General features: G+C 44.8%; 1 protein-coding gene across 3 annotated transcripts in view; it reads left to right on the top strand.

Moving 5' to 3' along the window:
• UNC13C (unc-13 homolog C) overlaps positions 1-12,450 on the top strand; it is a 217,730-nt gene that overhangs the window by 155,797 nt on the left and 49,483 nt on the right. For all 3 annotated transcript variants that reach the window (XM_038750270.1, XM_038750272.1, XM_038750271.1), the window contains 3 exons: positions 6,864-6,990; positions 8,184-8,280; positions 10,376-10,519. In XM_038750270.1, the coding sequence (XP_038606198.1) occupies positions 6,864-6,990; positions 8,184-8,280; positions 10,376-10,519 (368 nt within the window). The remainder of the gene's footprint in view (positions 1-6,863; positions 6,991-8,183; positions 8,281-10,375; positions 10,520-12,450) is intronic.

Below are 12,450 nucleotides of genomic sequence, written 5' to 3'. Positions count from 1 at the left end.
TAAAATCAGGGCTGAAAATATATTTTTGCAAGCATCAGGGCCCATTTGCCTTGGATCCTGAGCCTGAGTGGGTTTCAGCGATCCCAGACTGCGATATCCGATTATTTCTCTGGTTCCTTGCTGTGGTCCAGCTCCATTCATTCATTCATTCAGTCGTATTTATTGAGCGCTTACTGTGTGCAGAGCACTGCACTAAGCGCTTGGGAAGTACAGATTGGCAACATATAGAGACGGTCCCTACCCAACAGTGGGCTCACAGTCTAGAAGGGGGACCACGGACCCCAAGAACCAGTTTTGGTTCAATCTCGACAAAGCCAACTTGTACTTCCCAAGCGCTTAGTACAGTGCTCTGCACACAGTAAGCGCTCAATAAATACGATCAAATGAATGAATGAACCCAGCTTCCTATTTCCCAGTGACTCACTGAAGCAGAAACCGCAGCTTCATGATGCAGCACTTTCCAGAGCATAATTTACTTGTGATGCAGGGCTTTACTACACCACCATTTCTGCACATTTTCCCTTTCAGCTTCTGTTTCTGGAGGCCTTACAAAAATGAAGTCCTTTCTTAATAATAATAATGACATTTATTAAGCACTTACTATGTGCAAAGCACTGTTCTAAGCACTGGGGAGGTTACTAGGTGATCAGGTTGTCCCATGGGGGGCTCACAGTCTTCATCCCCATTTTACAGATGAGGTAACTGAGGCACAGAGAAATGAAGTGACTTGCCCAAAGTCACACAGCTGACAATTGGTGGAGCCGGGATTTGAACCCATGACCTCTGACTCCAAAGCCCGGGCTCTTTCCACTGAGCCACGCTGTTTCTCAATCTTACCGTTTCATTTATTGAATTTTAAATACTCCTGGGATATAGGGGAAAAAAACCCAACCATTTTAATTATAATGAACTAAAATGAACTATATTTAACCATTTTAATGAACTATTTATAGCAAGCCTTTAGAAGCGGGCATCACCATGCCTCGCAATTATTAATTAGCTAATAATCCACCAGGAGACGGAGTCTGTACTTCATTTCCCCCAGTCCTCTCTGTGACTCCTTTACGTCCAAGAGGCCCAAATGACATCATGGGGCTGAGATTCGGGTCTCTTTGTGATTTCTAATTGGTCCCCCTCAAGTTGACATTGGAATAGGACAGGGATTAATCTGAAATCACACTGCTTTAAGACCTGGGGCAAGACAACTCACTTCTCTGTGCCTCAGTTCCCTCATCTGTAAAATAAGGATGAAGGCGGTGAGCCCCACGTGGGCAGGGACTGTGTCCAACCTGATTTGCTTGTATCCACCCCAGTGCTTCATAGGGCTCCGGGCGCATAGTAAGTGCTTAACAAATACCACAATTATTATCATTATTATTATCCAGAGAAAGGGGTCTTCGAAATTCACTTCGAAGTCACTCACAATTTTGCCTCGATTTCCTGGACTTCTCATCTCCAGGCCCAGGTGCTTTGCACTAGGCCACAGTGTCACTCGCATGTAATGTCATTTCACATGCTTCAGAGATTAACGAGGTTACGACGACTGCAACCCGCATTACTTACTTGCTCGGAGGCAAAGTGCGAAGCCGAGGATACGGGCTGGGTTTTAGACGGCACGACGGGGAATTTCAGTAATGACAGAGGAGGTCCACTGAGGCTTACATAAATTCCCGCGCCCAACGGATAATACTTTTCGAATGGCATCGTAAGTGAGCCGTCGACGATAGCTGTTAATAGACTGCCTCGGAGTCTTTAATTTTCTCCCAAGAAATTATATCGGTTGAGGGGCCAGACTGAGCCCCTTCCTTCCTCTCCCCCTCGTCCCCCTCTCCATCCCCCCCCATCTTACCTCCTTCCCTTCCCCACAGCACCTGTATATATGTATATATGGTTGTACATATTTATTACTCTATTTATTTATTTATTTATTTTACTTGTACATTTCTATCCTATTTATTTTATTTTGTTGGTATGTTTGGTTCTGTTCTCTGTCTCCCCCTTTTATACTGTGAGCCCACTGTTGGGTAGGGACTGTCTCTATGTGTTGCCAATTTGTACTTCCCAAGCGCTTAGTACAGTGCTCTGCACATAGTAAGCGCTCAATAAATACGATTGATTGATTGATTGATTGATTGAGTTCAGGCTGGGCCTACACCACGGCAAACGAATGCATTGGAATGGAATTGGTACTGGCTCGTGAATTTGCTTACTTCTCTGAAGCAATTAATTGTTAGAAAGCTGGAAAGAAGAAGGATGGAAATTTCTAGGAAACACCTGTCCGGGCTGGACACCACAATAGTCTCATGTCGGAACATCCCAATAATCAACGGTATTTACTGAGCGCTTTCTGAGTGCAGCACACTGTACTAAGCACATGGGAGAGTACAGTACAGCAGAGATCGTCAACACATTCCCTGCCCACAGTGAGCTTACCGTCTAAAAGGCCAGCTTACATTTTAGATAACACAATCAATCAATCGGCTATATTGACTGAGCACCTAACGTGGGCGGGGCGCTGTACTAAGCGCTACGGAGAATATGGGTCGGAGCTATCGGTCGGAGAAGACTCGACAAAGTAAGACAAGAAGACACAGTCTCTACCTTCCAGTAAGACAGACCCACAATTCTTTGCATTTGAGGGAAAAGAGAATGAATTCGTTCATTCAATCGTATTTATTGAGCGCTTACTGTGTGCAGAGCACTGTACTAAGCGATTGAATTATAAGTGAATGAATAAATGCTTCAGTAATCAATCCATCATATTTATTGAGCACTTACTGCTGAGCACTTTACTAAACGCTTGGGAGAGTACAATAAAACAGAGTTGGTTGACGGGTTCCCTGTTCAAAATGAGCTTACAGTCAAGAGGAATATGCAAATCAATATTGGGCAGTAGTAATAGTATTATTATTGTTATTATTAACAGTAATAGTAATAATAATTTTGGTACCTGTTTAGCAATAACTATGTTCCAGGCACTGTACTAAGCACTGGGGTGGATACAAGCGAATCAGGTTGGATACGGTCCCTGTCCCATTTGGGGCTCACAGTCTCAATCTCCATTTTACAAAGGAAGGAACTGAGGCCCAGAGAAGTGAAGTGACTTGCCCAGGGTCACCCAGCAGACAAGTCGTAGAGCCAGGATTAGAACCCATGATCTTCTAACTCCCAGGCCTGTGTTCTATCCGCTATACTACTGGGAAACAAACGAACAAACAACTAATTAGGGTTAGGGTTTGTGTTAACATTAGCATTAGGGTTAAGACATTGTCTTTCCTCAGTATCCCTCGAGGTATTCTCTAATGAAACCTTCTTCAGATACAACACCCCTAGTCGGAAGATTATTTTCTGCTAGGCCCTTAGCTCAAGATTCCCGAAGGCGATACCTTGATTTCCAAGTCGAACTTTGGATCGCGGACCAGCCTAGGGTAAAATTTCTAAAAGCCTTAGTTTGTGTTTCTCACCCGCTTTTAATGAGGCATTTTTATCCTGCCGATAAAATATTCATAATGCTTATTGAAATCTTGAGAGGTTGTATTTCGCACAAATTGCGCGGGTGTTCGAAGAGCTAATTAAATGCTTTATTTTGTAAATTTAATGAGCTATCTGAATCTCAGTTGTCCAAGTCAAATCTGTAGGAGGACTACTTGCTAAATAAATCTTCAAAGAGTCATTTCTATTCTAGAAAAGAGTCATGGTTTTCTAATCTTCGGCGATCATTAGCTGCGTTGCCAGGGAGAACAGAAATGAAGACTTTTTGATGGTATTTATTAAGTGCTTACCACGTTAGAGGATCTGAAGTACATGCTAGGGTAGATACAAGCTAGTTGGGCTGGACACAGTCTCTATCCCACTTGGGGCTCACAGTCCTAATCCCCATTTTACAGATGAGGTAACTGAAGCACAGAGAAGTTGAGTGTCTTGCCCAAAGTCACACAGCAGACAAGTGTTTACCTGTTTGCCTTGTATCTACCCCAGTGCTTGGCACATGGTAAGCACTTAACAGATACCACAGTTATTAATTATTAGGAGCTGTGTCCAACCTGATTATCTTATTATCTATCCCAGGGCTTAGTACGGTGCTTGGCACATCGTAGACGTTTAACAAATGACATCTTCTATGGAGGGCTTACTGTGTGCTAAGTACTGTACATGAGTACGTGTACTAACTACATGAGAAACAGTGGAAAGAGCCCGCGCTTTGGAGTCAGAGGTCGTGGGTTCGAAGCAGCATGGCTCAGTGGAAAGAGCCCGGGCTTTGGAGTCAGAGGTCATGGGTTCTAATCCCGGCTCTGCCACTTGTCAGCTGTGTGACTTTGGGTGAGTCCCTTCACTTCTCTGTGCCTCAGTTCCCTCATCTGGAAAATGGGGATGAAGACTGTGAGCCCCCCGGGGGACACCTGATCACCTGGTAACCTCCCCAGCGCTTAGAACAGTGCTTTGCACACAGTAAGCGCTTAACAAATACCAACATTATTATTATTAAGTGGCAGAGGCAGAATTAGAACCCAGGTCCTTCTGACTCCCAGGACCACGCTGTATCCACTAGGCCACAATGTTTCTCATCTAAGAGTTGGTAATTGAGTCTGTTTTTGGGGATTTTAGGTACCTTATATCTAAGTATTCTTCTCTCTACTATTATTTCTTAACCTTTTTTGCCTGTCTCTCTCCTCTGTTCAAGTGTAAGCTTCTTAAGGGCAGGGAATACGAGTCTTGCTTTTGTTGTAAGCACTTACAACAGTTCTGTGAAGCAGAAGCTGCTTCATGAGAAGTTCTGTGAAGCTGCTTCACAAGAAGCATTGTGGCTCAAAGGAAAGAGCCCAGGCTTTGGAGTCAGAGGTCATTCATTCATTTCATTCATTCAATCGTATTTATTGAGCGTTTACTGTGTGCAGAGCACTGTACTAAGCGCTTGGGAAGTACAAGTTGGCAACATATAGAGACGGTCCCTACCCAACAGCGGGCCCACAGTCTAGAAGGTCATGGGTTCAAACCCCGCCTCCACCAATTATCAGCTCTGTGACATTGGGCAAGTCACTTCACTTCTCTGGGCCTCCGTTACCTAATCTGTAAAATGGGGATTGACTGTGAGCCCCACAGCACCTGTATATCTGTATATATGCTGGTACATACTTATTACTCTATTTATTTATTTATTTATTTTGCTTGTACATATCTATTCTATTTATTGTATTTTGTTAGCATGTTTGGTTTTGTTCTCTGTCTCCCCCTTTTAGACTGTGAGCCCACTGTTGGGTAGGGATTGTCTCTAGATGTTGCCAACTTGTACTTCCCAAGCGCTTAGTACAGTGCTCTGCACACAGTAAGCGCTCAATAAATATGATTGATTGATTGATTGATTGATCTTGTAACCCCCCCAGCACTTAGAACAGTGCTTTGCACATAGTAAGCGCTTAACAAATACCATCATTATTATTATTATTATTATTATTCTGTGACTCAGCTGGCATCCAGTAAATGCCACTGATTAAGTGGCTACTGAGTCTTCATTTGATAGAATGGCCTCTTTCAACCCTGGCTCTGGTCTCTTTCCATGTGCACCCCGCCAACTTCAACATTCAATCCCCAGAACTCTGCTCCTTAGCCTGGGCTGGGCCTTTCTTGAATGGACTGAAGGGCTAGTGGATAGCGCACGGGCCTGGGAATCAGAGGACCTGAGTTCTAATCCCAGCTCCGCCACTTATCTGCTTTATCGGGCAAGTCAAGTCACCTCTCTGGGCCTCAGTGACGTCATCTGTAAAATCGGAATTAAGACTGTGAGCCCCATGTGGGACAGGGACTGCGTCCAGCCCTAATAGCTTGTATCTTCTCCGGTGCTGAGTATAATGCCTGGCACATAGTAAGCGCTTAACAAGTACCATTAAAAAAAAAACCTAACCAAAATAATAATAATAATGATGGTATTTGTTAAGCGCTTACAATGTGCAGAGCACTGTTCTAAGCGCCAAAACTGGATTCCTTCCCATGTGTGGTGGGGAGAAGTTCTTTGGTGAAACTGAGGAGCAGATCTCCTCTTCCTCAGCTCAGACACTGCCCTGCTGTGTGATGTTGGGCAGGTTACTTAGCCTCTCTGGGCTTCACTTCCCTCATCTGTAACATGAGGATGGCTGCCTGCTCCCTTCCTCCTTAGATTATGACACCCCTGTGGACAGACATGGGTCCGATTGGGTAATAATAATAATAATAATGATGGCATTTATTAATCGCTTACTACGTGCAAAGCACTGTTCTAAGTGCTGGGGGGGTTACAAGGTGATCAGGTTATCCCACAGGGGGCTCACAGTCTTAATCCCCATTTTTCAGATGAGGTAACTGAGGCCCAGAGAAGTGAAGTGACTTGCCCTAAGTCACACAGCTGACAATTGGCAGAGCCGGGATTTGAATCCATGACCTCCAACTCCAAAGCCCGGGCTGTTTCCACTGAGCCACACTACTTCTCATTCTCATTATTATTCATTCATTCATTCATTCAATCGTATTTATTGAGCGCTAACTGTGTGCAGAACACTGTACTAAGCACTTGGAAAATACAGTTCGGCAACAAATAGAGACAATCCCTACCCAACAACGGATTATCCTGTATCTACCCCAGCACTTACCCCAGAGCTTGGCTAATAATAATAATAATAGTATTTGTCAAGTGCTTACTATATGCAGGCACTGTACTAAGCGCTGGGGTTGGACACTAAAATCCTTTTCTCCCCATGCGGCAATTCTCCCCGACTCCGTGGCTACTTTTCCAACACAGCGTTAAGGAAGGATGGGGAAAGATACCGTCTGTACCTGTGACATTGTTGGTGAGCGAAGCTTCACTAATCATTTGATCTTTATCTCTGTTTTAGAACACGAAAAGCAGCGCTTATGTAAGAGTACGGATTATATGAATTTGCACTTCAAAGTGAAATGGTTTTATAATGAATATGTGCGCGAACTCCCTGCCTTCACTGATGCGGTTCCGGAATACTCTTTGTAAGTAGCCATTTCCTCTCCCTGAAGCTCTCTGTGCTTTCCCTGCACCCACTCATTTCTCTTTGGCTCGGATATGATTGTCTATGGCGTCTGTGCGGCAGGGATGCCGACTGGATAATAACAACAATGACAATAACAATAAGAATGATAATAAGAATTGTTATTGTATTTGTTAAGCACTATGTGCCAGGCAGTGTGCTAAACACTGGGTTGGATACAAGCAAATTTTCCTGGACGTAGTCCCAGGTGGGACCCATAGTCTTAATTCCCATTTTCCAGATGAGGGAACTGAGGCACAGAGAAGCGAAGTGACTTGTCCCAATAATAATAATGGCATTTATTAAGTGCTTACTATGTGCAAAGCACTGTTCTAAGCGCTGGGGAGGTTCCAAGGTGATCAGGTTGTCCCACAGGGGGCTTACAGTCTTAATCCTCATTTTACAGAAGAGGGAACTGAGGCACAGAGAAGTGAAGTGACTAGCTCAAAGTCACACAGCTGACAATTGTCGGAGCCGGGATTTGAACCCATGGCCTCTGACTCCAAAGCCCGTGCTCTTTCCACTGAGCCACGCTGCTTCATATCATATTTATTGACTGTTTATTGTGTGCAGATCACTGTACTAAATGCTTGGGAGAAAAGCAGCATGGCTTAGTGGATAGAACAGGGGCCTGAGAGTTTAATCCCGGCTCCGTCACATGCCTGCTGTGTGAACTTGGGCAAGTCACTTCACTTCTCTGGGCCTCAGTTCCCTCATCTGTAAAATGGGGATTAAGAGTGTGAGCCCTATGTGGCACTGTGTCCAACCTGAGTACCTTGTATCTACCTTTCATTCATTCAGTCATATTTATTGAGCACTTACTGTGTGCAGAGCACTGTACTAAGCACTTGGGAAGTACAAATTGGCGACATATAGAGGAGGCAACATATAGAGAACAGTGCTTGGCACACAGTAAGCACTTAACAAGTACCGTAATTATTATTATTATTACAAAAGTGGTTCCTCTGAGATGTCAGCCATCGGGATTTACAGCCCCTTCCACTGGATAAACTGGGAGCCTCCTCCATGATTTCAGGATAACCTCGGGACATAGTGTGACAGTCAAAAAAAGAGGCATCGGTTCCTGACAGAAATCGTCTCCGGATGGAGAGCCTGGCGTCAGGCACTAACCTGTCCAATGTGGGTTATTTGCAGGTGGTTTGAACCTTTCGTCATCCAGTGGTTGGACGAAAACGAAGACGTGTCGATTGAGTTCCTCCACGGGGCCTTGGGAAGAGACAAAAAAGACGGAGTGAGTTTGACTGCGATTGCGATCGGGGGGGGGAGGCCTCTGTAGAGAAGCATTTCCAGCTCCCATAGGTTCATTCGTACATTCATTTGGTCATATTTATTGAGTGCTTACTGCTTGTAGAGCCCTAGACTGAGCGTTTGGGAGAGTTTAGTACAACAATAAACAGACATATTCCCTGACCACAATGAGCTTACAGTCTAGAGGGGGAGACAGACATTAACATAAATAAATACATGAATAAGTGAATTAATATAAATAAATTACCACTAACTGACCTTCATCGTCTCCAACTGGCATCCTTCCGTCAGCTGAAGACATATTAAGCGCCACTTTTTGGCGGTTGGTATGCATATATCTGTATCTATCTGTCATTTATTTATTTATTCATTCATTCATCTATTTTTCAATTTATTTTTATCAGTGCCTGTCTCCCCCTCTAAACTGTGAGTTCGCTATGGGCAGCAATTTGTCTGTTTGTTGCTATGTTATCCTCTCCCAAGCTCTTAGTATAGTGCTCTGCACACAGTAAGTGCTCAATAAATACGATGGAATGAATGAATAAATGAAAGTTAGTACAAGACTGAGTTAAGCTGTGTGTGTGTGTAGAACTGAGTGTAGTTCTCTGGGCAGAGTGGGTACCCAACAAATACCACTGACTGAGGTTTGAATTATTGATTTATGTGAAGAGGAAGAATTGTCCACTTAGAGTGGAGGAGAATTCATTCTCCAGTGGTGATATTTGAGCTGTCCGAAGTGCCTGAGACACCACAAAGGGCCAAGCCATCCTGTCAGGGGCTGAAACCTCGGCTTGAGAGGGGCAGATTTCAGCCCAACCAAGAGTTTACCAGGATGGCTTGCTCTGGGACAAATTTTGAGAGGACTTGGGACATTTTGAAGTGGGTGAACTTGACCAAGGGATGGAGGTGGGGATGTGAGCTTTAATGATGAATAAATGGAGGATTTTCTAGTGTCGGCAGCCTCGTTGGCCTTCTGTCCTTTCCCCTTCACAGGGTGGGTCTGGGCTGGAGAACTGGGAGGGTTGGCCAGAGGGCAGTGGGCAGGATCGTAGTTTCCATGTCTCCATTGCAACAGTGTTTGTCACAGCTGCCTGGGCAAGTAGACATGAGGGTGCTGGGGGGTGTGGAGAGGCAGAGAGAGAGAGAGAGAAGGAAGAGATGGGGAGATGGTGGAAGAGTGACAGGGATGGACAAGGAAGGACAGAGGGAGGCAGGGGACTTGGACAGAGAGAGAGAGAGAGAGAGAAATAAAGAAAGATGAAAGAGGCAGGGAGGGAAGAGGGAGGAGGGAAGAGAGACAGGGGACCCTTATGTGTGTGGGTGGGGGGAGAAAGAGAGAGAAAGAGAGAAGGAGAGAGAGAGAGGAAGAAAGAGAGAAAGAGAGAGAAAAAAGAGAAAGAAAAAGGAAGGAAGGAAGGTAGGAAGGAAGAAAGAAAGAAAGAAAGAAGGAAGGAAGGAAAGAAAGAAAGAAAGAAAGAAAGAAAGAAAGAAAGAAAGAAAGAAAGAAAGAAAGAAAGAAAGAAAGAGAAAGAAGTAAGAAAGGAAGAGAAAGAAGTAAGAAAGGAAGAGAGAGAGAAAAAGAGAGAGAGAGAAGAGAGAAAGAGAGAAAGGAAGGAAGGCAGGAAGGAAGGAAGGAAGGAAAGAAGGAAGGAAGGGAGGAAGGGAGGAAGGGAGGAAGGGAGGAAGGGAGGGAAAGAGAAAGAAAGAAAGAAAGAAAGAAAGAAAGAAAGAAAGAAAGAAAGAAAGAAAGGAAGAAAGAAAGAAAGGAAGAAAGGAAGAAAGAGAGAGAAAGAGAGAGAAAGAAAAAGGAAGGAAGGAAGGAAGGAAGGAAGGAAGGAAGGAAGGAAGGAAGGAAGGAAGGAAGGAAGGAAGAAGGAAGGAAAAGAGGTATAGAAGAGAGAGGTGTAGAAGAGATGGGGAGTTGGTGGAGGAGAGTCAGGGAGGTACAAGGAAGGAGGGAAGAGAGACAGGGGTCACAAAGCCCACAGAGCCCACAAAGGGGTCCCAGGCCCTAGCTGGCTGAGTGGCAGATTGCCCCCGTCTCACCTGGATGCTTTGTACCCTCCCGCCCTCCCCAGTTCCAGCAGACCTCTGACCACGCCCTCTTCTCCTGCTCTGTGGTCGACGTCTTTGCCCAGCTCAACCAGAGCTTTGAGATCATCAGGAAGCTGGAGTGCCCGAACCCAGAATCCCTGTCTCACTTGATGAGAAGGTTTGCCAAGGTAGGTCCGGGATGGTTTGCCCGTGGCCCAAAACTCACAGCCCACGTCAGTAATCCCTCTGGTCTCAATGAGCCCCGCCGTTCAGTCAGTCAATTGTATTTACTGAGCGCTTACTGTGTGCAGAGCACTGTACCCCAGGTCGGATCATCGATCAGGACAGAAGACTTCCAGAGTCCTTGGCCTTGCTTGTGGGGAGGGGAGGAGGGATTCCCCCAGGCCGCTGAGAAGCAGCGTGGCCTAGTGGATAGAGCGCCGGCCTGGGTACCTGTATATATGTATATATGTTTGTATGTATTTATTACTCTATTTATTTATTTATTTATTTTACTTGTACATATCTATTCTATTTATTTTATTTTGTTAATATGTTTGGTTTTGTTCTCTGTCTCCCCCTTCTAGACTGTGAGCCCACTGTTGGGTAGGGACCGTCTCTAGATGTTGCCAACTTGGACTTCCCAAGCGCTTAGTACAGTGCTCTGCATACAGTAAGCGCTCAATAAATACGATTGAATGAATGAATGAAGGAAGGGTGTGGGTTCAAATCCCATCTCTCCCATTTACCTGCTGTGTGAACTTGGGCATGTCATTTCACTTCTCTGTGTCTCAGTATCTCAACTGTAAAATGGGGATTAAGACTGTGAGCCCCAGGTGGGACATGGAGTGGTCGATATGGATGATTGGATAAAGATGATTGAATAAAGATGATTCAGTAAAGATGATTGAATGAATTAGGAGCTGTTGGACTGGACCCCACTGCGGTTGAGAAAGTAGGGGACGGGACCCCCTCCTTGCCCGGCCCCAACTGTCATGGAAAAGTCCACGCTCAGAAATAGACTTTTAAAGGAAGGATAATGTGTGTTCCTCCCACTGCTTGCAGGGATCAGTCAGTCAAATGTACATACTGAGCACTTACAGTGCACAGAGCACTCTACTAAATACTTGGGAGAGTACAGTGTAACACATTCCCTGCCCACAACAAGCTTATGGTCTAGAGCAGGAGGGAGAACAGGTAGTAAATCCCCATTTTACAGTTGGGGAAACTGAGACATAGAGGAGTTAAATGACTTGCTCAAGGTCACCAGCAAGCAGTTGGCAGAGCCGGGATTAGAACCCAGGGCCTCTGACTCGCAGGCCCGTGATCTTTCCACTAGGCCACCCTACTCCCCAAGTGCTTGGTCCATAGTAAGTGCTTAACAAATACCACAGTTGTTGTTATCCCTATTATTATTACGGTGGGGTGGAGGGTTTCCCCATTATTCAATCCATGGTATTTATTGAGTACTTACCGTATGTGGAACATTGTATTAAGCAGTTGGGGAAATACAGTATGATGGAGTCGGTAGGCATGAGCCCTACCCGCATGGGGATTCCAGTCTGCCCACCCCAAGCTCAGCACTATAGGCACTTGCAGGAAATGTGGAGTTTAGGAAAAGTTTTTTTTTAATGGCATTTATTAAGCGCTTACTATGTGCAAAGCACTGTTCTAATCGCCACTCAGACCTGACCACAAAGAAATGGAGAAATGAGCGAGAGAGGGAGTTTGAGAAGTTGGTTTTGGTATAAAGAGTTGAAGCAAGTTTCCTGGCAGTTCATTTTCTGAGCCCTTTGGAAAAAGCAGAGCCCATTTTATCTCCTCTCCCTCTTTTTCTTTTTCTTTTTTTAAAAAAATTGGTCAGGTGTTTGGCCATCATCCTCTTACTGCCTCTTACCTTTTTTTTTTTTTTTGGATGGTATTTGTTAAGTGCTTACTATGTGCGAGGCACTGTACTAAGCATTGCGGTAGTTGCAAGTAAATCAGATTGGAGACGGTCCCACTCCCACATGGGCCTCACAGTTTGGTTCCCTAGTTTAGTTGATATATGTTGCCAACTTGTACTTCCCAAGTGCTTAGTACAGTGCTCTGCACACAGTAAGCGCTCAATAAATACGAT

This window comes from Tachyglossus aculeatus, chromosome 8 (genome assembly GCF_015852505.1).
Source record: "Tachyglossus aculeatus isolate mTacAcu1 chromosome 8, mTacAcu1.pri, whole genome shotgun sequence".
Classification (NCBI taxonomy): Eukaryota; Metazoa; Chordata; class Mammalia; order Monotremata; family Tachyglossidae; genus Tachyglossus; species Tachyglossus aculeatus.
This window is presented reverse-complemented; position numbering and strand designations above follow the sequence as displayed.